This window comes from Ceratotherium simum, chromosome 11, assembly GCF_057802395.1.
Source record: "Ceratotherium simum simum isolate JZ-2026a chromosome 11, ASM5780239v1, whole genome shotgun sequence".
Classification (NCBI taxonomy): Eukaryota; Metazoa; Chordata; class Mammalia; order Perissodactyla; family Rhinocerotidae; genus Ceratotherium; species Ceratotherium simum.
In genome coordinates, this window is record NC_141910.1 from 22,827,682 (window position 1) to 22,853,794 (window position 26,113).

General features: G+C 46.3%; 1 protein-coding gene and 1 pseudogene across 4 annotated transcripts in view; one reads left to right on the forward strand and one right to left on the reverse strand.

The window, feature by feature from the left end:
* LOC147915946 (uncharacterized) overlaps nucleotides 1-13,848 on the reverse strand; it is a 25,165-nt gene extending 11,317 nt beyond the window's left edge. Inside the window, exons 1-4 of one of the 4 annotated variants that reach the window (XM_087436682.1) lie at nucleotides 11,685-13,848; nucleotides 4,162-4,300; nucleotides 3,691-3,756; nucleotides 663-810 (exon numbers count right to left, since the gene is read on the reverse strand). In XM_087436682.1, coding sequence (XP_087292808.1) covers nucleotides 663-679 — 17 coding nt within the window. In that variant the 5' untranslated portion in view covers nucleotides 680-810; nucleotides 3,691-3,756; nucleotides 4,162-4,300; nucleotides 11,685-13,848. Of the gene's footprint in view, nucleotides 1-662; nucleotides 1,140-3,690; nucleotides 3,830-4,161; nucleotides 4,301-11,684 lie in introns of those variants that run through there. The other 3 variants (XM_087436681.1, XM_087436685.1, XM_087436684.1) reach the window with 3 other exon arrangements.
* Nucleotides 8,985-23,818, forward strand: LOC101406823 (OTU domain-containing protein 6A-like; annotated as a pseudogene).
* The last annotated feature ends 2,295 nt before the right edge of the window (nucleotides 23,819-26,113 follow it).

A 26,113-nucleotide genomic window follows, 5' to 3' on the forward strand; every position in this document is an offset into this window, starting at 1 on the left:
GCCTCACTATCTAGTCCCTTCTGCCACACTATCTTCCAGATTATTCCAAAGGCTCGTCCTCTGCCTTTCCCCCTCTTGCTGTTCTCCATGCTGCTCCTTGAACACATCAGGCACAACCCTGCCTCAGGGCTTTAACACCATCAGGAAGCTTCTTCCCCCTCATGGCTAGCTGTATGGCTCCCTCCCACGTGTCTTCTCTACCAGGCCTTCCCTCACCACCTTTTGAAGATTATAATCACCCCCTCCTCATTTCTATCCCCTTCCCCTGATTTTTCTCCATAGAATATATCAACCTGTCAACTAATATACTCCATAGTTCTTATGTCTCCTGGCTAGACTGTAAAGTCCATAGGGAAGGGATTAGTCTTTTAGGTTCACTATTGAATCCCCAGTACCCAGAACTATGTTTGATCCATAGCGGGAGTGCAATAAAATACGACGTAAATGGATGAATTAATAGCTACCCTTTCCTTGGGTGGGGAGACAAGCAAGCATAACTTTTCCATGATGAGGACTGAGAATGGGCCTGCTCTTCATGGGAAATGACATGAGCTAGCATTGGGGGACTTTTCCTAATTTACTCCAACCTGGCTGAATCATGCCCAATCATCCAAGCATAGTGAATATCGACTGCCACCAGCAGCCAAGAGATCCATCCATACCTTTGAGGATGGGGCATATTTTCTCCACTTCATGGGTTCCTAGAGCATCCTCGATAAGGGTGCTTCACTGGTAAGACAGGGAATCAGGTATGCTCACTCCTTGAGACCGTAAGTGTAGTCAGAAAACGTGACATTCACAGCATCTTTTCTAGGAATGTTTTAGAAGGGAGGGAGAGAGAAAAACACAATCTAAATACCTCTTGGTAGAGAGATGTTAGATTTTAAAGAGTCTAAGGCTAGACAATATAGTTCTGAAACTATATTGCAGACTGTTGAATTCATTAATTGTTTCTTGTTTAAATTCAAGTCGTTTCCATCAGGTAATAAGTCTTGGTTTGTGTCTGTATAAAAGTTTCTCTCTCACATGAAAATTCAGCACAAGGAAGCAGTTTTTAATCACACTCTTCCTGGGACATTAGTGATGTTAATGGCTCTGGCCTCAGTCCATTCTGTTTTACCAGGTCGTTCTCCTGTTTGCTACAAGGGAAGGGAAAGTTGTGTCAAGGTCTAGTTTGACATTCTAGTTTTAACACATGATGGATTTTTTCCCTTTATTTTGGGTACTTGGACTATAATAGAAATGAACTAGGCTCCCCCCAACCAAATGGAATAACCACACATGAACACATCTTGAATAAAACAACTAAACCTCCAGAACATGTACTTTTCCCTTCCAGTCAGCCTGCCTTCATCATTTTGGGGTGAACAGTAGTCCTTTTTCCCTAAGATCTGTAAGCAGAAGTAGAGATTGTATGACACCACTTTTACCATTAATTACAGCCGTTAAAGACTCAACACATTCTACTGACTGAGTAAGGAGGTTGCTTCAGCGCCAGGACACAGGGAGTGTTGCCAAAAAAGACTGGATGCGCCGCAGCATTAGGTAGATAGCTGTTGCTAATCGCTAATAGGACTGTCTTTTTCTGAACAAACTTTCTTCAAGAACACAAGTTAAAGGCAACTAATTCCAGGAAAGAACTGCCGCAATTATCAACCATTAAAGTCAAGTCTCCCTGAAAAAAAGTAAAGAAACGTATTGTCTTCTGTTCCCACTTTTGTTTTGTTTTGTTTTGTTTTTAACTATCTTGAGCATCTGCTACAGATCTCCTCCTTCTTAGTTATGAAAGAAAAAGGAAAATCCACAAGGCCACAGCACACTCTCCAGTGTGCACACCCCACTGTTCACAAGGAGTGTTCGTCATTGCAGCTACGTCACGTGCACACAAGTTTGTAGATATTTAAAGATCTGTATTGCTGTAGTCTTTTAGTGGCTATAAAGGAGTCATTCAAGTAGAGGGTAACATAATTCATTTGATCTTGTTCAACACTCATATTTCGAACTTTTGTTATAATAATCCTATGACAAATATATTAGTCTATGAGTTTTCCAAGTTATATCTTTCTGGGATTTCTACAAGTGAGACATGTGGGTCTGAGAGCCATTTGTTTTAGGTTCTTGATATGTCTGTTACCCTGTTTTTCAGAAGGTGCATGACAATTTATAGCCCTATACATAATGTCTTATAATAACCACTAACACTTTATAGCTTGTATCACATACCATGCACTGGTATATCATACAAGCTCTTCATATTAACTCATTTAATCTTCATAACAATCTTATGAGGTGGGTACTATTATTGTTCCCATTTTATAGAAGAGGAAACTGAGGCACAGAAGTTATGCCAGGTCTTTTTACCTGAGGAAAATCATTTTGTCAACTGAAGGTGAACATTGAGGGGAACCAGAGTTGCCACAATTACTGCTATGTGTTACAGCATAAGATTGTATCCATCTGAACTCTGAGGAGATAAGGAGCGTGGGATGAGTGGCCCTTTGTATCATCTAAGTGTCTGTGATCCTTCCTCCAAATAGCTCAGCAACCAGTCCAGAGATGTGGCAATAATGTAGGCGGTAGCAGTATTCCTAGTCAATTAGGTCTTGGTAAATTAGAAACTTAGAATTGGAACCTTTGTTAAACTTACATATGGACTTTACAGACCTAAGAAAACAGATTTGGAATGGGTGGCTTTGTCCAAAACCCAATTAGGGACTCATCTGGGACTATAACCTAACCAGCCAAACCCCAGTCTGACACCCCCTATCATGCCCATTACCCCTCAGTAGTGTTCCCTGATCCCAGCCAGAATGCAGACCGGCAAGTCAGGGTGTAGAAGAAAGTTTCCCACCTGGGTAAAAGCCAAAAGCCATCAGTGAGGAAGAGAGAAGGAGAGAGGTAGGGGAGAGGGGGAGGTGGGAGAGAGAGAAGAAGGAAGAGGGGGAGGGGGAGCAAGGAGGGCTAGAGGAAGAGAGGGGACGGGGAAGAGGGGAGGGGAGAGAAAAATGGGAATGCGCAGGGGGTGGGGATCCCCACCAGGGGCTGTTGACTTTATCACTAGAACAAGAAGGGTCCATGGGCACATAGCTACAATCCAGTCCTCAACTTACCTCCTGCTTAATCTCTCTCACCACAGATTTTAACACTTGGAAGAGTCCCCACTCAAAGACTCTCTGAGGTGCTCTGACTTAACCATCACTTTAACTAAGACATCCTCTAGAGAAAGGGGAGTGAAAAAAAAACCCTATCAAAAAAGCGTACCAACAGTGCTTCAGTCTCACAAGCCTCTTTGGGACTTTCACCCCCTAACTGACCTGAAGCATGCTCCTATTGCTTACATCTATGTTTGAGTTTACAGTAGCCTTGGGAATGGGTTCTGAGACAATGGCCCATGGGTGATGTTGCTATTCAGGTTAAGCCTAATAAACACAAAACCTTAGATACAATACACTAAAAATGTATTGAGTTGGTGTATTTGTGAAGTTGGGAAGGCACATAGCTTGAAATCTGGATCAGAAAGGCTGATTTCTGATCAAGTTTCTGACACGACTAGTGAAGACAATACTTTGTGGCCTGAACATACAGCTTCTCTTCTGCTATCAGTTTACAAGATGGGTTTAGAGGATTCAGATCTCTACAAGAATAATGGGTTTGGAATATATCTAGTACTCTCCAATTATGAAATCTTACCTCCTGGATTATGTTGAAATGCTAAAACAGAGCCATTTCCAGGAAGTGATGAAAATATTGTTACATCTAAGTGGTAACGGGAGAAAGTGAAAGAGAAGTTAGTTTTGCTTTCCTACTTATAGAAATCAAATTCCTATAGTGTTTCAAACTTAGTTCAGACACTGATAATGATTTTAATAATGTAGACAAAACTTATTTAGCTCACATTCTGTGCCAAGGTACTGATGCTCAATGTGCTCTCTATCATTAAGTTGGTTAATCCTCATAACCCTATGAGGTAATATCATTTCCATTTTACGGAAGATAAAACAGAGAAGTTAAATGACTTAGCAAAGGTCACACAGCTAGAAAACTGCAGAACCAGGATTCAAACCCAAGCTGTCTGGCTCCAGACTCTACACTTAAACCAAAACACCTTGTAAGACTGTATGTGTCCCTGACTTCCTCCATTCTCAGCCTCGGTTACCTCACCTGTAAAATGGAGATCCTACCACCAATTTCAAGATTCTTGAGGGATTAGCAGAGCATTTGTGAGCAACAATGTCTTTATATAGGGGAGTCTCAACTGGCATTCACTCCCTCTTCCATGAGCAAAGGTTTATTTTCATTTCTGAGGGAAAAAAACAGAGTCAGAGAAATATGATAGAGTTGGAAGGGACTCGAGAAGCCACCTACTACAACCACCTTCCATCCTTTGTTTGGAGGGTCAAACTCCCTTACCCAGCTTTCTTTGGTCACTTATATAATGAGTACACTGCTCACAATACAGTCCATTCCATCTTAATACAGGGAGGCAAGTCCCTCACCAGTGAAAGAAAAACTTCTGACAGCTCCTCAAATACTTACAGCAGCTGCTAAGTTACCCCTTTCAATAACCTTCAAGACTCCTGACTCCCCTGATAACCCTTCCTGGGTTCCAGCTTGACAAAACTTGTCAAAGCTGCCTTCAAAGTATGATAGTCAGAACAGAAGCTGTGTCAGGCAGGGTATAATTACAGCAAAATAAAGGAATATTTACCCCTCCCTTGATCCGCATCTTCTACTTCTGTTAACGTGACCCAAATTTGTGTTCTCCAGACAGTGCTAAAATAGCCATGCCTGTGATACTAGATCTCAGCTCCTAATCCCTCCATCCTGATACTGACTAAAAAGAAGCTTCTGAAAAAAACACAGTGATAGCTCTCCAGGTCAGAGCAGGAGAACAAGGTCAGGAAACCAAGCTTTTGTGGCCGTCAAGCCCACTAAATGATTAAAACAATTGCAAGTCAAAGTCTCAGCTTCACAGTTTGAACCATTCTGAAGCCCTAAAGGCCAACTCAGTCAACTCCCATCGCTGAGTTTGAGGCTGCTCCGTGTTTCCAGCTCTTTCCCCTTCCAGACACTATAGGATTGTACTTCCTGACCCTCTTGTGTTTGGGTGTGCTTATGTGATTACTTCCAGCCAATGAGTTCACTTCTGGGCCACAGCAGTTAACTGCTGGTGCAAAGACAAACCCTCCAGAGCTCTTGCCCTCTGGCGAGGCAACCAACGACCATCAGGCTGGGTACCCGAGGGCCTACGCTGAGCAGAGCCCACCTGCCAAACATGATGGCCTGTAGGCTGACTGACAAATACATCTTCCTTTGTTTTTAAGCCACTGAGATTTTGGTGGTGTTTACCACCACAGCGTAACAGTGTATTCTGACTGATACAACTCCATTATTAAATTCCTGAAAGGAATGGAGTTTCTCTTTCAACATTTTCTAGATTCTTCTCATGCCACCTACTATCTCCTAAGAGCTGTCACCCACCAAATACTTTTGCTTCCTTCTTTTTTCTGATTGGGCTTAATAGCTTTATTTGAAGTGAAAATACTTAGGACTATGGAAGCCCAACTGTTACTGATAAACCAGCAGGAGGACCTCCTCCTAAGGTCTTAGACACCAGTGATTTCCAGCAGCTGTAGCAAGAACAGGGGCTGTTACCACCCTTAGTGAGCCACTGCCCTCCAACTTCAGAGGTGAAGGGGCCACCTGACCCAGGGCTGGGAAGGGTGGTTGAAGAAGAGAGAGAGAAAGATATCCTCAAGAACTAAGATTTTATGCAGCCCTGCCGTTAAATTCAAGCTTTCTCTAGGAACAGCTCTCTGCTTGGTGAAACTGGTTTGTTCCAGGCAGAGCTGACCCAAGGAATGAGAAATTCCACAAACAGCCTCCCAGCAGAAGCACCTCTAGCTACAGAAGTGCGGTCACTGCTCTCATGCAGGTTATGATGGGAAACGAATAGTGCTGACTGACTTTAAAAGTTACCAAGTTGCTTCAATTTTGCTTTTTGCTCTGTGAGGCATGGGGAAGTGACACCTTGCAGAGTGCCCAACAGATCCAGAATGTCCAAGTTACAGGACTGTCTGGCGTTTGCCAGGCTTCCTTTCCATTTGCTGCATAGTTATTTCAGTTGAGGGACTCCCAGTCTATCCCCCCACACTCGGGGGGCCCAGAGTACATAGCACTTACTTATCTATAGTGGAATCAGCTTCCTGGGCTGCCACTGGCCCCCGTAAACCCACCAACTTCAGACCATGGGCTTTAGGGGAAAGAATTTTAACTTAAACCTGATAGGATTCTAAAATCTAATACTTTGGCAGAGTGGGGTAGGGGGGTAGTCAAAAGATGGAAGAAACCCTACCTATTTTCCTGTAAGGTATTTGGGAAGGAATAACTGGTACTTATTAACTCATTGGATCTCCACTGATGGAAATAAACAAGGCATCCAGAACTGAGAAAATGCCTCGAAAGCATTCTTTAAGACCCTTCCCCTCACTCAAAGCCCTCCCTCACCAGGATTCCAGAAAGTCTAAAATCATATGCTATTATTCAATTGAGTTTAATCATTGTATTTCCTGAAGTTCCTAAAAAGAAGATGCTCCAAGGAGAGGTAACATTTATCCAACAGTTATAAGCTATGTGCCTAGAACTTGCTGGGCCCAGAGGATATACTAGTGCACAAGTCAGATGACCTGTCCTGTGACACCCATTCCAGTGAGACAGACAGTAAAGCAGAAAACTGCCAATAGCAATAAGTGCTCTGAAAGGATTAAACAGGGTGATGTGACAGTAACTGTTGGTGGCATCTGAGCTGAGACCTAGAAGATGAAAAGGAGTTGGACAGGGAAAGGGCTACAGCCACCAACAGAGTTAGATGATTGAGGAAGCTAGACTTAGTGAAGGACAAAGGACAGGTAAGTTGTGATGAAGGGAAGGGAAGGCAGGGACAAAACTTCGGCCTAGGTCTCTTAGGCCTGCCTCACTGAAAGACAGCACTTAAAACAATCCAGCAACTCGAGTATTAATACTTGACTGACCCTTCTACATTCACATGCAACAGACGGCAGCCCCTTGTGGCCAGTCCTTCCCACCAGCTGTGTCTGTACCCAAGGTTGGGATGAAAAGGCCATCAACAGGTGAGTTCTTCAGCAGCCCAGCAGGGAGAGGCAGTACTGTGGATTTGTGCCTCATGTCCTGGCCTTCATGGAGCTCTGGTGTTGGGACAAGGGTGTGGTCTCCAACAGGACCTGCTGAAGGATTAGCCATGGCCCCACTGAGCAGGCCGTGGGGCTAGGTGATGACCTGGTATTTGGCACTCTCATCCCTCAAACTCAAAGACCCAGCCCAGCTGCTGCCAGCAGGTGAAGGGTCCTGGGCAGTTTGATGCTCAAGACTGAATTCCTGAGCACTTTCCAAATCCAAAGGCTCCTCTTGGAGAGATCTGTTCCCCCAAGGGTCATGTGAGGAGTCCAGGCTGTCTCTCGTGGTCATCCTGTCCCACATCTGAGCCATTTCCCCATCTTTCTCTTCAGGGGTAGCTATGGACCCCAACACTCTCTCTTCCATGCTTGGGAAGAACAGAGAGGACTTGGAGGGCTGTTCTGAAGGGGCTGGCAGCAGACGGACTCACCAAGCCATCCAGCATGGCTCTTGTCTTCAATTCAGGGTTCCAGAAAATGGTAGTGAGCAGGACTTTTGTTAGATCCCTTTCTCCTTCCCATGTCTTGCTTAGCTGCACCCTGGGGGCTATTAAGGTTTCATCCATGAACAAAGAACTTCTCCCTCATCAAGTAGAAAGGAAAGAGGGGACAGATGCCCTCTAGCTCCTGGGGTTTCCTCATCCCTCATCCTATTGGGCCCCTCAGCCTCTGCCCTTCTGCTTCCCAGACCCACACGGTGACACTCGGGTCCAAGATGGTTTCTAGCTGCCACTTTGGGGCCAGGACAGAATGAGGCTGCTCACTACCAGGGCTCATGGGAGATTCTCTCCTGGGCTCAGCAAAGACATAGTATTGGCCTCAGAACATACTGCTGGTGGATCTGGAGGTCAACTTTGTGGAAACTAGCACTGCATGGACAGCCAGGTGCAAGTCTCATGCAGAAAACACCAGACTGCCAAAGTGTCTATACACATGAGAGGCCTTCCTTTCCACAGTCAAGGAGACTCCCTGGAAGATGACCTTGTCCTGGCTCCTGGCACAGTTCTCATGGTCACCAAACCCTTGGATGTAAATAACAACATGTCTCTCAGGACCAGCTCAGATGGTCCAGTTGCACCAGATGTTTGGCAAATAGCTGGACAGATTCTGTGGCAGTGAAAACACCCCAAGTGGGTCCTTCAAAACCACATGGCACCTTCCGATTGGAACATATACTACCCTGATGTTTTGTCTCATCTCTGTGGAAAAAGGATTTGGGGGGAAGGTGGTAGGAAGAATGAAGAAACAACCAGGTTAGTGTAAGATTCAGCTAATGAGTCACGGAGAGGGGCACTATAAATGCAACCTATTAGACTCCACATACAATATAAGACTCACCCTAGGCTACGCTTATGGGACAAAGCTATTGACTTCTCAGAAGGCTCTCAGCTCATGTGTCACGACCTCCGGAAGCTTCCCTCCTACTTCCCTATAACTCCTCCCTTCTCTGGTTGCCCTCAGTGCCCATGCATGACAGTAGTCAGCAGGGCACTTGTCATGTTACATTTGGCTGTCATTGGTTTGTCTCCAACCCCCTACTTTGAACTTCTTGATGGCAGAGACTGGCTGTCTCCCAGTGGCTACTGCCCAACAGCACCCTCAAATGCCTGCAGGAGGGAAAGTGGTTGTACAGTGTTTACAGCCTCTGCTCCAGAGCACAGAAGCAGAGATCTCTGGGGCTGAACCTGCACTCATTTCCCACCCTGACCCAGACCTGGGAAAGTGATGAGGGAAGCAGATGATCCAGTCCATAGTTTATCAGTGAGGAAGGAAATGGATGACACTTGGAACATGTGGCAAGGTCTCCAAGAGGCTCTTAATGGGCCTTCTGCCATCCGGATGCAGAATTCTCAGCAGGAGAGTGGCACAGGAGTCAACAAAGACTCCCCTCATCCATCCATCATTTGCCTTCTTCTTCACCCTGCTCCTGTCACAGTTCCCTGGACCTTCTTATCATGGCCTCAGTTCTCCGAGACCAGCACTACTAATCCTGACACCAAGCAGCTTGGAGAGAACAGGCAAGCCCCAACATCTAGGCTCTGTGAGAGCCCATCTCCACCCTCCAGTAAACACAGGTCTAAGCACTCCAGGAGGAAGGAATCCCCAGATACCAATATAGCGCTAAATCAGAGCACCCTGAAGAAACCTGGCCACAGCCTTAACTCCCTAAAGAGACAGGGAGTTTTATTCAATTCTGCAGAAGTTAGAGCTGTCTAGCTTAACCAGACATGAGCAGGAAAATAATGTGAGAGAATACGTGCCTCTGGCACTCCAAGGGACCAGGAGCTCTAAAGTACTCTCCCACTACAGAACCAGATCTTACGTGGGACACACACAAAATCACTCATTTGCAAGGAAGTGATCTCTGTGTACCCCTTCCCTGCCTCACCCTCCAAAGAAAACCAGGATGGGGTTAGAACAGCAAGAACTTGCTAGAAGAGTGTTGACCCAAGGATGGTTGTAGACATTAAGGCCTAGGAGAGCAGCAAAATGGGGATGGTGAGTGTGGGACTCCTGCCTTGAGGAAAGCCCTGGAGGGGCTGGCGTGCTTCCTTCCAGTTTGGTGCACACCAGGCTACAAGCAAAAGCACTTCCTCTTTGAAGGAAAGCATGTCAGTGTGGGCCTAGAGCAGGGGTCCACAAATGACAGCCGTGGGACAAACCCAGGTGCTGCCTGTTTTTGTAAATAAAGTTTTACTTGAATACAGCCGTGCTCACTCACTTATATGAATGTTGGAGGTATTCTATAATCTGTCCTGCCCAATACAGTAGCCATTAGCCACATGTAGCTATTGAGAACATGAAATGTGGCTCATGTGACTGAGGAACTGAATTTCTAACTTTAAGTTTTAATTAATTTTAATTTAAATAGCTACATGTGGCTAGTGGCTACCACATTAGACGGTGCAGCATAGATTAAGATCAAGAACTTTTAGCAAGAGACAACAAAAACCGATTTACACCCAAGGATTTATTGGACTTGTCAGATAAGGACAGTTATGTTGAAAAATGTTTCAAGAAATAACACAATCAAAGCAAAAAGGCACTATTAGGAATAAATGGGCAGATTAGGAAATAAGTGACCTTCTAGAAATGAAGAATTGAAATAAAACTCCATGGCTACTGATGTCTGCAATTTACTTGAAATGCATCAAAAAATAAGATGAATAGATAGATGGATATGATAAAGTATAGTAAAATGTCAATAGTAGAATGTAGGTAGTGAGTGTATATATATTTATCATAAAGGTCTTTCAACTTGGTGGTACATCTGAAAATTTATAATAAATGTCAGAAAAAAACCTCCATGAACCAAACAAATCCCCCATGATGCAGCACAGAGACAAGGAAATGAAAATATGAAGGAAGTTAAGAGATTTGGAGGGTTGATAGCTAAAGTCTTAGCTATCTAATTGGAGTCCCAGAAGAAACAAGTAGGGAATGGAGAAAAAGAAATGTCTGAGGAAGATGGCTGCAAGTTTTCCGGAACAGATAAAAAACATGCATCCACAGATCCAGGATGCACAAAGTAGTAATTAAAGATGGCCAAAAAAACTCTGCTACTCCACCCACTGAAAGGTGGAGTCTAATTCTGCTCCCCTGGCATCTGGGCTGACCTCAGTGACTTGCTTAATCAATGTGCCATAGTGGAAGTCATGCTGCATGCCCCCCAAGGCTAAGTCAGAAGCAGTCTTTCAGCTTCCATCTTGGTCTCTTAGAAACTTGTTCCGGGGAAAGCCAGCCACCTTGTAAGAAATCTAACTAGAGAGGTCTTAAAACTACGTAGAGAAAGAGGGACACATCTGCACTCAGCCTTCCAGCTGTCCCCACCAATGTTCATGTTATAAATGAATACAAGTAAAGCCAACTTGGACCCTCCATACCAGCCCAGATTTCAGTAAATACCACCAAGAAACTCCAGTCAATTCCATGTGGAGTGGGAGAATTGCTCAGCTGAGATCTGCCTAAATTACTGACCCACAAAGGTGAGAGATTAAAAAATGGTTGTTTCTTTAAGCCACTAAGGTTTGGGGCAGTTGGTTATGCAACAATAAATGACCAGAACAGAGTATGCCCAAGCAGAGTTAAAAATAACAAAGGAATCCACACAGACATAATAAAATTGTAAAACATTAAAGACAAAGAGAAGATCTTAAAATAAGACAGAGAGACAGGACTGATCACCTTGAAGAAATGTCAATTAGACAGACATCTCCATGGCGACAATGGAACCAGGAGGCAGTGGAATAATTTCTTGAAAATGCTGAAAGAAAAATAACTGCCAACTTAAAATCATGCACCCAACACAACTATGATGAAAGAGGGTGAAAGGCATTGGATAAATAAAATCTAGAGTTTACCTTCAATACGCTCTGAAGAAACTTCTCAAGTTTATTTAGAGACAGATGGTCTCAAATACAGAGAAGGATATAAATAAAATGCTAGCTTATATCATATATGTATAGATATATATAGGGGAACAGTACTTACCAGAGTAGTTCTAGGGTGTCTCGGTTTCCAGAGAGAATGCACCCTCTTCCTAGGAGGACAGAGGGGATACAACAGTAGGAGCCCCTACAGCCTGGGTCTGTTTCCCAGAGGAGATCCCTGGAAAGCTAAGAAGGGACACTGGCACATCCAGGTGAGGTCTCTCCACATCTGTCCCAGGGAATGGGTGAGTTGCCAAGGCTTAGCTTCCTATAAAGTGAGCCCTTTGGAGGGCTGGATGGCCATTTCAGCATTTTCCTCAATGGTCTCCCCAGAGAAGGTCACTGCCACGTGGTTTGCAGCTCTGAGACCAATGAAACAACCACAGTAGCATATGCTTTTGGTCCCGAGGGAGCTTCGATTCCAGGGGAGGAATCCAGAGAGTCTGAAACCCAGAACCTGGCAACTAAATCAGAAGCAAAAGGATGCAGAGCATCATGCAGTCTTCTTCCTTCAAGCAAGCTTGTTACTTCTGTGCGCTCTCTGCTGTAGGAGGTAGTTGGAAGCAAGTTCCAACTCAAGCTTAAGTAGTGGGTACCAGCCATTGCACCACTAGGAACTATGTCTTTGGGTTCAGGCCAAGAAGTACTCATTAAACTTCTAGATGCTAGTTCTGCTCCAGCCAGACTTGGAGATGGAGCCAGAAAAGCCAGTGAGCTCTGCAGAAGGCACTCCACATTAGTCTGCAGAAAGCTTGGATTGCAGCTCCCAGGGAGCTCAGCAGCCACTCTGCTTTTTCTTTGACTGGACAAGCCCTGGGGCATGGCTGGACTTGAGGGGCCAAGAGAGGGGTCTACCTCCCCTCCAGTCTCAGATAGGGCATCCAAAGGCAGACACCAGACATGAAGCTAATGTAGACATCCCCACGGTCCCCTCTGTTGTCCCAGGACCTCTGTAGCAGGCTGAGGGTGGAAATACCAATGTAAGTTGGGGAACATACTCAAGGGCAGTTGTGGCTAGAGGAGCTTCATGTGGAGCCATTGTCAGTATCACTCTGGCCAGGCTCTCCAGTGGTTCTGTGGCCAGCCCTTCTGGACTCCAGGAAGTGTGTGACAGGACTCTTTCTGCAAGATCCCCATGGTACCACAAGGAGACACCCTCAGAGGTCACACTCTGGGACAGGCCATCTGTCTGTCCTGGCTCTGGAAAGGGTGAGGACGAGGCTATCCAAGGGACAAGATATGACTCCATACCAGAGGAAGACACTTTAAAGCCAAGGGAGAGAGTAGGTGATGTCAACACTTCACCAACGGAAGATGCAGCTGCCAAGGTGACTCCTGCCTCACTAGAGATGAACCCAGCACTTAGCCAAGCAAGCCCCTTGATGGCAGAAGTTGGGATGTCTGCAGGAGCAGCAAGAATTCCCTAAAGCGAGTCATGATATGTGCATATAATACCTCGAGTGTAGTTCTTAGATAGCAAGACCAATGCACAGCCAGAGATTGGGTGGCATAAAGATGCACCCTCATCTCCCAACAGGCATAGACCATGCTGCTTTCTACCACAGAGGAGACCCCCTGGAACACGATTTTGTCAGGGTTTGCCCACAGTCATCATTTCCCGTGACCCTAAACTCGCAGACCTAGACAACAACGTGGCTTTGGGGACTGGTCCAGTTGTACCAGATGTTCTGAGGAAACTGACTTCATGTCATCAGGATGAGAACTCTCCCACCTTGTCTTTCAGGATGACATGGCAGCGTTTCATGGGGACATAGTTTTCTGTCCAAGAGGGTCTGAGTCCTGCAGGAGAAAAAGAACACGGTGGAGGCATTAGGAAGAAAATTTGTTTAAGTGAGTGCTCTAAATAGCAAAGCTCACATTTTTGCCTTTTGCACACCTTTCCCACGCCTGGCCCAGGAAACAATCACGTTCAGGTTGTTGAGGGGAAAGTATGAGGAGAGCTGTTTAAAAAATAAGAGCAAAAAGACATCACATCCAACTCATAGGAGATGGTGTTCCCTTCAGCAGCCATTTAGGACTGAGTCTCTCAAAGTGGGGGCAACGGGGTGGGAGTGACGCCTGAAGTCACTCACAGAGGAAAATCATCTTCATAGAAGACATTGAAAAGCAGCTTGGGCACGTGCTGAGAATAGACAGACTGTAGGGAGTCAGTGATGCTCAGGAGGAAAACAAATTGAGAAGTTGTAGATGCTACACCTTACTCAGCCATTTGTCACCTATGATAGTGTGATTTTATATAATATAATATATATTTGGTCTTCTTCCCTGTTCCTGGCACATAGCTACTAAAACCGTTGGAATTTCCTAAGTGATGAGAGAGATAAAGGTGTCTTTTTTAAAACTAATACGGTAGCTTTGGAAAGCCCCTAGGTGACCTAAGGATGGGAGCTGATTGCCAGGGGAACCAGGTGATTAGAGGGCTGGAACTTCCAGTTGCACTCTCCAACCTCTGGGGAGGAAAGAGCAACTAGAGATTGAGTTCAAACACCAATGGCCAATGATTTAATCAATCATACCTATGAAATGAAGCCTCCATCATAGCCCAAAAGGATAGGGTTCAGAGAGCTTCCTGGTTGGTGAACACGTGGAGATGCTGGGAGTGTGTACCTGGAGAGGGCATAGAAGCTCCGCATCCTTTGCCTATACCTTGCCCTATGTGTCTCTTCCATCTGGCTGTTCCTGAGTTATATATAATGAGTAACCTGGTAAGTAAACTGTTTTCCTGAGTTCTGTGAGCCACTCTACCAAATTAATCTAACCCGAGGACAGGGTCTTGGGAACCTCTGATTTACAGCCAGCCAGTCAGTCAGAAACACAGGTGACAATGTGGACTTATCAGTGGCATCTAAAGTGGAGTGCAGTCTTCTAGGACTTAACCCTTAACCTGTGGGATCTGACGCTATCTCCAGGTAGATAGTGTCAGAATGGAGTTGAGTTGTAGGACACCCAGCTAGTCTTGGAGACCTGCTTGGTGATGTGGAAAGAAAACACACATTGGACCACCCAAAGCTCCCTAGCATGTAGGAAGCTCTCTTAAGGAGTAACTTAAGGAATCTCAGTTTCCTTATCTTTAAGCCTGCCCCTTCTACTTCAAAAGGTTTTAGCTAAGGTTTAATCCATAGCATGCTTTTCTATATTCTCACAACTGTTTTTATTCTATTGGGAGTAAAGGGGGTGGGAGGATTCAGGGAAGCTTAAGATATGGCCTTTGAGAACACAGTCCAGTAATCATGGATGATGTTTATAAGGAAAGAAGCACACAAGACAGCCTATGATGGCCAATGTCAGAGTGTAGAGGAAGTGAGAGATCCTCTGAATCCCTCCAGGTTGTCCCTATCCCTTCTGTAGGTGTGGAACTGAGAGGCCTTTAGACTAGAGAAAACGTAAAACTCCAGTCGCCTACACCTGGAATTCACTGTTGATTCTTCTCCACCCCAAACTAATCCATCAGCACGTCCTGTTGGTGCCTCCAAAATACCTAGAATTCAACTATTTTTCACTCCCACCTCTATACCACATCTGTCACTTGGATTGTTCTAGTACCCTCCTAACTCGTCTCCCTGCTTCTACACTTATGGAATGGTCCATTCTTCAGAGTGATTTTTGTTCAAGGAGATACCACATCGTTCACATCCTCAAAACCCTCCAGTAGCCTGCCCTCACTCAAAATGAAATCCTGACACCTGAACAGGATCTGTAAGGCCTTTTGTGATCTGGCAGTTGCCTCCTGGACCAGCATCTCTCCACCTTGCTCATTCCTCTGCAGCTAAACTGTCTTCCCTTTCCGTTCTTAAAGCATGTGAAGTTCGTTTCTACCTCAGGGACTCGGCACCTCTGTTCCCCCTTCCTGGGGCCCTCTCCCTCAAGTTCTTCATGTGGCTTTCTCCCTCATTTCAACCAGGTTTCTGCTCAAATATCACCTCAGAGAAATCTTCTCTAACCACAGTCAAAAATAGCCCCCTCTTCATCACTGTCTTATGTTTTTCTTTCCAGAACTTAGAACTACTAGATATTTTTACGTTTAATCAATGGATCATCACCTCCACTACAACATAAGCTGCATGGAAGAGCATCTTTTGATTTTGTTCATTGCCGTAGTCCCAGGGCTTAGAATTGAAGAGTGCCTAGCAAATGGCAGCTGCTGAATAAATGTTGGCTGAGTACGTGAATAAGAGTCTGTCAAGTATATGACACTGTGTCACTTGGATAGGACATAAGGTCAGTAATCATAATACCATAAGACCAGGTATGAGGGGGGAGCTACAGGGAGAGGTTTCAACCCAACATAAGTTACATAAATCCCAGACCAAACATGTCCCTTGTCTCTGATGATAATAACCAGAGTCCACATAGCAGACATGGACGCAGTGGCTTTGAAATTGAGTGAGCATCAGAACCACATGGAAGACGTATAAAAGAGATTACTGGGCCCTCCCTCCAGAGTTTGATTCAGTAGGTCTGCGGTGGGGCCTGAGTATTTGCATGTCTAACAAGTTTCCAGGTGATGCTGATGATTCTGATCTGGGTACCTCACTTTGAGAACCACTGGTGTTGGTTGGACCACATAATCACCTTGGTTCATTTCTCCCCAGGAAGTCCGGGTGAGACATATTTGAGGAAAGCCAACCTGCCTGCACCTCCTTATACCACATGGATACTAATAACTGATCTTTGCTCATAATGTGTCATCCTCACTTTCAACATCTTCACTAACCTTCACTGAAGGGCCCCCTTATCCTCTTAGCTAAATTCTTCCAAACTCATCTCACTTCCTCTGTGGCGCTTTCCATGACTACGCTAGCCCACAATGCCCTCCCTCTCTTCCCACCTGTGGAACTGCTCTCATGGTTTAGACACTAGATCATCTTTCTAATCACTAATTTTCCTAGTCACTCTACATGCTTGTCTCACTTCATCTCAGACCACAAGCAGAAGGGCGGTCCAAGTTGTGACCATCCCCTAGGAGGGCTCAGAATCATGGCTGGGACAAGATTCCACACAGCCTGCTGCTGTGTGCCCCTACCACTTGGAGATGATACCCAGCCTCTGGCACTCACTGCTCCCTGAGCAGCCCTCAGGGATATCTAAGGAGCCTCAGGACGTGACTTCATTCTGGGTCATTAAGAGCCCAGATGCAGCTAGAGACAGAAGAAGGAAATGACAGTAGAAAACTCATTATTCACCCCCAAAGCTTCTAAATCTGGGCCTGCCAGAAACACACCAAGAGCAGACTTCTCCTTTGTCCTTTCTCCTAGGGTCAACACAACAGATGTCGAAGACTGAGCATGTACCAGAAGCCAAGCAGATGGGGTTCAACCCCCGATGGAGACACCAGGTGGCCAACCAGGTGTTACTGTGGTGGTTCTCAGCACTGGCTGCACATTAGAATCACCTGGGAAGCTTGTAAACATCCAGATACCCAGGCCCCACCCCAAACCAATTAAGTCAGAATCTCTGGGTGTGGGACCCAGGCCTTGGTATTTTTAAGGTTCCCCAGGTAATTCCCATGTTCAGCCAAAATTTAGAAAAGCTGCTGCATTCTCTCCTAACTCAGAAATGTCAGTGTAGACATGGCAGAGTTCTCCATCTTGCTTGGATCATTCATGTGGGCCCTTACGATGGTCCTGGTGCTTCGCTGTCCCATGTTGCTCAGCTCTGAGAAATGACTCTACACAGGGACAAGGAACACTTAAGAAGAGAGCAAATACCAGGCCAACAGGCTTCTGCCTTGGAGACATCTCATGTACCCTTCTCTCTCACAGGAACCTGCTCACAGGGAACCAGCTAGCATCAGTCATTTGTGCCTTTGCATGGTTTCAGTCTTTATGTCATCTCTCTCAACATAATCCCTGGGCCTCTGACTGGAACGTTGATGGCTCATTGCCACACTTTTCCTAAGTTGAAGAACTCCAGGCATGGCAAAGCCCTGGAGGAGATATGGGGGCATGAACGGGGTGGAGGACACAGAGGAATTCTGGAGCCCTGAAACTATACCATCTAAGTGAATCTTGTCAGCTCAGGCTCTGCCACCCTGAAAGCATTGGCACTCCTCAGAGTTATGTCCTTGGTCAAGTCGCTCCTCCATCCTCATTTCTCTCAGGGTCATCTCTGTGGCATATAGCACTTCTACCACCATCCATGCCCCTATGCTCTCAAATCCTTACCTCCACCCTGAGATCCCTGAGCACCATGGCTGAGTGTCAGGCTGGCTGCTGAATGCTCAGTTTCCACCTGGACACCTAGAGCCCCCTCCTCACATGTCTGCTCCTTCTTCCATAGTTCGACCAACAGTACCTCCATCCAACCTGGCACCCAGACCTAATGCCAGGAGCCATCCTGGCCTCCTGGGTCTCTCTCCCTCACTTTCCACAGCTGTTCTACCTTGGATGACACCTGCTGTATACACCCCTCACCTCTCCATCCACTCCACCATTGCCTTGGTTAGAGCCCTAGAACCCTCACTTACTTGTGATAATATTGTATGTTCCATGTGACTTTAGGGGGCCCTTGTGGGCAGTTTTTCTGCATAGAAAAGATTATTCAAAAATAACTTTGGAGGGCTGGCCCAGTGGCATAGTGGTTAAGTTCACGCACTCTGCTTCAGCCCCCTGGGGTCCGCAGGTTCAGACCCCAGGCACGGACCTACACATCGCTTGTCAAGCCACACTGTGGCAGCATCCTACATACAAAATAGAGGAAGATTGGCACAGATGTTAGTTTAGTGTCAATCTTCCTCAAGCGAAAAAGAGGAAGATTGGCAACAGATGTTAGCTCAGGGCCAATCTTCCTTCTCCCCCCCAAACATAAGTAACTTTGGTCTTTAAAAATCAATATAACTGGGGCCAGCCCAGTGGCGTAGCAGTTAAGTTCGCACATTCCACTTTGGTGGCCCAGGGTTTCCCGGTTCAGATCCTGGGTGAGGAACGCTCATCAAGCCATGCTGAGGTGGTGTCCCATAGAAGAGCTACAACTCTACAACTGTGATACACAACTAGGTGCTGGGGCTTTGGGGAGAAAAAAGAAAAAAAAAGGAAGATTGGCAACAGATGTTAGTGGAGGGCCAATCTTCCTCAAAAAAAAAAATCTATAACTTTTCAGCATTATTGAATTCAAAAACCTTCTTTTAACTTTTTTTTAACATAAAGCATTTAATACAAAGAATTATTGGGCCGGCCCCGTGGCTTAGCAGTTAAGTGCACACACTCCGCTGCTGGCGGCCTGGGTTCAGATCCCGGGCGCACACCAACACACCGCTTCTCCGGCCATGCTGAGGCTGCGTCCCACATACAGCAACTAGAAGGATGTGCAGCTATGACATACAACTATCTACTGGGGCTTTGGGGGAAAAAATAAATAAATAAATAAAATTATTAAAAAAAAAACAAAGAATTATTAACTAGGCACAAATTTGCTGACTGTACCACCAATAATTATCATTCTGAGATACTCTATTGGGGGACATTTTCAGCAAGTGGAGCTTTTAAAGGCTAAGGGCTGAGCACTTCAGGTGTCATTTATACAGTCAAGCATCACTTAACAATGGGGATACGTTCTGAGAAATGCATCGTTAGGGGATCTTGTCATTGTTTGAACGTCATAGAGTGTACTTACACTAACCTAGATGGTATAGCCTACTATACACCTAGGCTATGTGGTACTAATCTTATGGGACCACCATCGTATATGTGGTCCATTGTTGACCAAAAGATCATTATGTGGCACATGACTGTATATAAATTCCATCTTAACCATTTTTAAGCGGCACATTGTTCATTCAGTGGCATTAAGTATGCTCATCATGTTATGCAACCATCACCACTATCCATCCACAGAACTCTGTTCATCTTGCAAAACCGAAACTCTGTATCCGTTAAACAGCAATTCTCCATTCCCCATCCCCCTCAGCCCCTGGCAACCATCCTTCTACTTTCTGTCTCTATGAGTTTGATTACTCCAGGTACCTGGCACAAGTGGAATCACCTGAAGCCTGCTGGACCCATCTTAGGCTTTTGCGCTTGACATTTCCTTTGCCTGCAATGCCCTCTCCTGACTTTCAGATTCCCACTCTTCCTTTAAGATCCACTGTAAGGGGCCGGCCCAGTGGCATAGCAGTTAAGTGCCCACTCTCCACTGCAGGGCCCAGGCCTTGCAGGTTCGGATCCCGGGTGCACACCGACGTACCGCTTGTTACGCCATGCTGTGGTGGCATCCCATATAAAGTAGAGGAAAATGGGCATGGATGTTAGCCCAAGGCCAATCTTCCTCAGCAAAAAGAGGAGGATTGGCAACAGATGTTAGCTCAGGGCTAATCTTCCTCACAAAAATAAATAAATAAATAAAAAATAAAAATAAAAGCAGATGACAATTAGTTTAAAAAAAAAAAAAAGATCCAGTGTGTTTCCTCCTCTGAAGTGTTCTTTGACTACTAAAATCAAGTTCATACCCCTTGCCCCCCACTTGGCATTCCCTACTGACCTAGCAAATTCTTCAGTTTGCACACATCTGCAATTATTTACTTACATAGCCAGAGCTCTGAGAGGCCAGAGACCCTGTGTCTTTTGTTCATCACCGATGCCTCAGCACCATGCAGAGCCAGGCTCATTAACTGAACCATTCCCCCATCTCTCCCTCAGCTCCATCGGTCAAAGACAAACAGATGTCCTGGGCCCCCCTACCACCCAGGACCTCTCTACTGCCCTGGGTTCGAAGCCTTTGTTTTTCATTTCATTAGGTTGGAAAAGAACAGTTTAGCCGCTTCCCTGGTAATTCCTACCACACGCCCCAATGGCCTAAACAGCTTCATCCCCAACAAGTGTGACGGTGACCCAAGTGTGGCCACTGACCAAGATCTTTGTCCCACAGGGGAAGTGCAGACAGGTGCCCATGATCAACAGATCCTGCCAAAGATGCCCAGCACTAATGGCCTCTCCCCAGCCCGGCCAAGCTGGAGAGTGTGCAAAATGCCTGAGTGAGGCCTACAGCAGCCCTGGTCTGCCCGCACCGGCTAGCACCAGGGTGGCCTGTGGGTAGACTTTTCCTCTTGCAATTGTTGCTGCTGCTGTTGCTACTGCTATCTCGGTCATGACGGAGCCCTGAGGACTGCTGGTGTCAGGCTAGGGCTGAGCCATTTCATGTGTCTACAGAAAGCATCAGCTCCTTCTTCCAGCTTTCTGTGTGGAAAACACAGCCATCTCCATGAAACTCACCATTGTACAGAGGGGGCAGGTTTCAGAGTACCAGTTCTGGAGTCTGCCTGACCTTTCTCTCTGAGGGAACAGTCCTTGCCAGAACTTCAAGCCTCAATGAAGATTTATTTCTACTCAGGCCCAGTGTTGAAAGCTCAGGAGACAGGACTTAATTTAATGTCCAGCTAAGAGAAATGCTTGGAGGCTGACAGCATTTCAGGTCAGATGTCCAATGTTTGCCAAAAGAGTGGCCAAAGATAGTCTGCCTCAGAATTGCTGGGTGGAGAGGGGCATGCTCGCTAACATGCAGATTCCTGGGCCCCACCCCAGATCTTCTAGTTCTGAACCTCTGGGGAATGGGGTCCAGAAATCTGCCTAATTAACATGCCCCCACCCCCTACCTCCAGGTAATTTTTGTGCTCACTAAAGTTTGCAAAGCATTACCTGCCTAATCAGTAGCAATAAAATCAACAAGCTTCATTTTCCTAAAGCAGGAAGAGAAAACTCATTTCTGTACCAGGGTCCAGATTTCAGCAAGGTAAAAGAGTCAAAATCATTAAACTACCTCCATGTGAGCACCATGGTTGTATATTTATCTCCAGAAACCCTGCGCAGGGTGCATATGCGTGGGTGTGTGCGTGGGTGGTGGTCTTTGCACTTGAAGGAGGTTATAGTGGAAGATGCAAAGGAGACAAGAGGAGGAGGATGGGGAAGACAGGGGGTCTCCAGTGGACTGCTGCACAAAGGCAAACTGAAAGCCCACGATCCCTCAGCCTGCACAGTCACAGCAAAGATGAAGACTGAGGAGGGGCCACACTGAAATAGAAAATCACACGCCACAGCAGGGCTGGATCTCAAAAACATAATACAGAGTGAAAGGAAAGCATCACAGAAGACTAACACAGTAGATCCCATTTATATGGATTTTTCAAAACTAGCAAAAGCAAATATACTGTATAGGAATGCATACCTAGGTGGTAACACTGTGAAGGAAACAAAGAAATGCACTGAAATTCAAGACGGCGGTCCCCTGGCCTGCCTCTGGGAGACAGACAAGGAGATCTTTTGGAGAGAGGGGACCACAGGGGACCTCAAAGGTACCAATAAGTTTCTATTTCTTAAGCAGGTGGTGGGTACTCAGGCATGGTTACATGTACACAATACACATCATTTTGCATGTATGATATACTGAAGTTTTTAAACATATATATGAAATAATGAGAAGCATGAATAAAATAAATATAACTTGTTCTTCAAATTCTGAAATACTGAAAAGGAGGAACCTTCTGGAATTTGTGGCAGGTATGGCTTAAGCAAATAAAAACAAGTTCCATTTACCAAGGGGATTGTGAATGTTCAGTACTTGTTACTGACTGATCTCACCTCCAGGACAGAGATAGGCAGGTGAAGTCTTGGAGACCTGACTGGGAGAGGAAGTGCAGTGTCTCACTCCCAGAGCAGCAGGGCACGGGCTGAGAGCCACGTAGCAGAGGCGGAGTCCAGTAGGGTGTGTGGGCCCATGCCAGGGTCAGCCAATCCAAAAGGGGCAAAATGGGAAGGGAGATCTAAGACCGGGAGCCAAGCAAGTGAGGCGAAGAGGGAAGGGGTGATCCGAAGGGGTCAGCCTATGGAATTCTCTGAGCTGGATTTGGGCCCTCTTTGGGAACAAGGGGGGTCTGGTCTGTGGCAAAGTGCTGGAAGCGGACCTGACATGAAGTGGACATCAGCCCCAGAGATGACACCAGCAGACAGAGCCCCCAGATGGCCAACAGCAGCACCCCTAGGGCAGAGCCTGAGGTGACCCCATTAGCCACACGCCCTCAGGGACACAAGGAGCCCTAGAAGGAAACTGTCCACCCTCTGGCTCAATGTAGAAATCCCTTCTCCATCCTGTCACACAAGTCCCCAAGCTCTGTTTGAGTATTCCAGTGGCTCAGGACCTCTGGAGGGATCCTGTCCCATTGTAAAAAGTTATGTCTTACAGAATGCAGCAGCTAGGGGAGGCTGAGGACCTGTAGCCGGATCGTGGTTTGAGCTGTTAGTTTCAACCGCAGCCGGTACTTGAGCTGCCGCCAAACTTAGCTTCTCTCCTGCCCTTAAACATCGTGGCAGATTCGCAGAGTGAGCGTCAGCGGATGGTACGACGCCACCACTGGGAAAAGAAAGAGCTGCAGGCCGCATCCAGGGCGTGAAGAACTAAGTGCCCAAGAATGACCGGAACAGAAGAAAGCAGTTGCTCCTAGACGTGGTCCGCCTCGAGGCCGAGATGAAGCAGAAGCACCAGCAGGAGCTGGAGAAGTTCCAAGAGAGTTTTCCTGATGACAGCAACCTCTATTCTGTCACTGAAGATCTTGCCAAGATGAATCTCGAGAACCAGCCTTCCCGTCTCTCAAGGGCACAAAGAAGGCGCAAAAGAAGGGCGGCCGTGGAGAGAGAGCGCGCCTGGAGAGGACCGCAGCGGCCGAGAGGGAGCATCTGGCCTGCTTCCGCCACGACGAGGAAGAGCAGCTCGCCGCCATCTTGGAGGCCAAGAACCTAGAGATGAAAGATATGCCGGCCAACGGCGACTGCGTCAACCGCGCCATCCAAGACCAGCTGGGGTTCTCGGTGACTGGGGAGAGCCTGCGGCGCCGCAGCGCCGAGTACCTGAGGAAGCACCTCGAGGACTTCCTGCCCTTCTTCAGAGACTCCGAAACCGGCGACGCCTACAGAGGCGACGACTGCATGAGTTACTGCGACGACACGTGCACAGCGTGGGCTGGGAGGCCAGCTCGCGCTGAGGGCCCTGTCGACGTTCTGCAGACCCCCATCGAGGTGATCCAGGCTGATTCTCCCGTCCTCGTCATCGGGGAGGAGGACACCCAGAAGCCGCTCACCCTCGTCTACTGGCGCTACTCCTGCCGCCGCGAGGAGCGCTGCCACTCGGTGAAGCCGGTGGAGGCTGGCGCTGTCGGGAGCGCCACCCCGTGTCGCCCCTGGGCCTGATGGCGCCGAGGCCGCCATTGCGGTGGCGTCGCTGCTGCCGCTGGAGCTGAAGCGCCGCCGCCACGTCTCATCAGTAGGCTCCATTTTTTTTCCTTTGGTTTTCTCTGTTTATTTCTTTTTCTTTTAAGCTTCAGTACATGGTTGTGTATCCTGGTTGTTAATTTTAGTTGTCTATGTGAGCCGCCGCCAGAGTACCGCAACTGACAGACGGGTGGTATGGTTCCACGCCAGGGAAACGAACAGCGCCGCGGTCTTAACCACTAGACCACCAGGGCTGGCTCTCTGTTTTCTCTGTCTTCATTCTACTCGAAATTCACCCGCCTCTCTGCTTGCCCCCGCTCCGCCCGGTTTTCCTCCGTTGCCCTTCCAGCCTCCCCTCTCACTCCATTGTTTCTTTCACGGGTCGGGGAACGGAGGCTCGTTACAAGGAAAATATCTGAATTGTGCTGAGGGGAGTAAGTTGGATAAGTTCTAACCACTTATTGCCCTTAAGGGTCTTTGCCTCCCTTATGGATGAGAATTGGTCATGTTGCAAATAATTTGGGGATAAAAATGGAAATTTGGTTTGATGCATTCTTGACTTGAGGAAAATCAGTTTAGCTCGGAATCTTCAGATTGTGCCATGAATGTACTGGATTCCTTAGATAAAGTTGGAGTTTATGTGATCAAAATGCTTTGTGAATGCCTTGTGCTTAGTTCCTTGGGGGAAAAAAATGTATTGTGGACTGTTCTTCGGTTTGCTGTTTACTTAAGCTGGGTTACTCAGGAGACGCCTCAAGTTATGAACAAGAGCTCCTCTAGTACTTTGTTTTGTTTTTTCATAAAAACTTGTGTGGTTCCAAATTAACTTTAGTTGTTTGTTTAGATGTTTGCAGAATTCTAATAGCATTTGTTAAATTTAGACGTTTAATGTAAGTGTTAAATATAGAAAGTAAATTTACATATACTGATAGGCTAGATAAGGTTTACTCTAAGATGTGAAAGATGTCAACTTAATTTCTTTTATTAAAGATACGAAGGGATATGACTTTATTCAAGTAGTTGATCCATTTCATTATGTCTACAACTATTATGAAGCAAAAAGAGACAAACTGATAGGTAGCTTAACTTACTATAAGGAGTGGGATCTGAACTAGTGAGTTTCCTTTATTCTCGGAGACATAAAAGGGTAGGACTTTATTCAAGTAGTTGATCCACTTTGTTATATCTACAATTGGAGTGATGTGTGAAAGATGTGAATTTAATAATTTTCCTTAATTCTTAGAGATAGAATAGTATTAAAAAAGAGATTTTAAAAAGGAAAAAAAAAAGTCATGCTTTTTTGATCACGTTCTTTGTTCAGAGCCTCCTCGGCAAACTTCCCTGCTGCTGTTACCTCTGCTCTCAGGAGCCCTGCAAAATGAGCGCAGTCCCTCTTGTACCCACCAGGTTAGCAGGACTGTGGTCCAAGCCAGTAAGCAGAACCACTAGGGAGATGGTGTAGTGAACACAGAGATGTGCCAATCCGAGTGTCCCTCAAAGAAGGACTTGCTGCAGTCAGCAGACAGCCTCCAGCCCCTCTGGGGTTGGCCAAGAGCTGCCTCATGAAGACCATGCCCACATGCAGCGATCACAGGAAGGGCGTCTAAATGCTAGCCACTGCAGCCCACCCACCAACATATGGGCCACACATGCCTGTGGGGTCCACTTTCAGGCCTGCCTCTCAGCATGACCACTCCGTCTGCCCAACTCTGCTTCCACTCCCTGACCATCACAGGGTTTATCCCTAATAAATGTCCTGCTTGCCAAGCTCCAGCTCAGCACTCCTTCCAGAGAGCCCTATTTGCTACAGAAGGGGAGTCTTTACAACAGATTAAACCAAAGAAGAGGTGGTTTGGGACCCACCAGCAAAGAAAAAGAAAACTGCTTCTGTTTGCAGATACCTTATTCATGGCAGCCTTTGCTAAGGGTCTGAGGTTTCCCTTAGAGCTCCTTCAAAGCAAATAGGAAAGGATTTTATTTAAGAGAGAATCCTCTGCAACTCTCCAACCTAAGCATGTTGCTTCAGTGAACAGTCCAGAATGGGCAAGACTGCAAACATGCTCAGCTCTCTGCCCCTGGTTGGGGTTGGAAAAGCTCCTCATGGGCCATGTTTTATAGGAAGAAGGCTGTACCAGGCCCCTTCCCAGCACCTCCTCCTTGGATGGCTGTTGAGTCAAATTACAAGGAGTGATTTATAATCCTTTCTCTTAAAATGACTTTTATTATCATCAGCTCTTTTTTTCTGATTGAAAAAGAAATCCATTGTATTAGTTTCCTA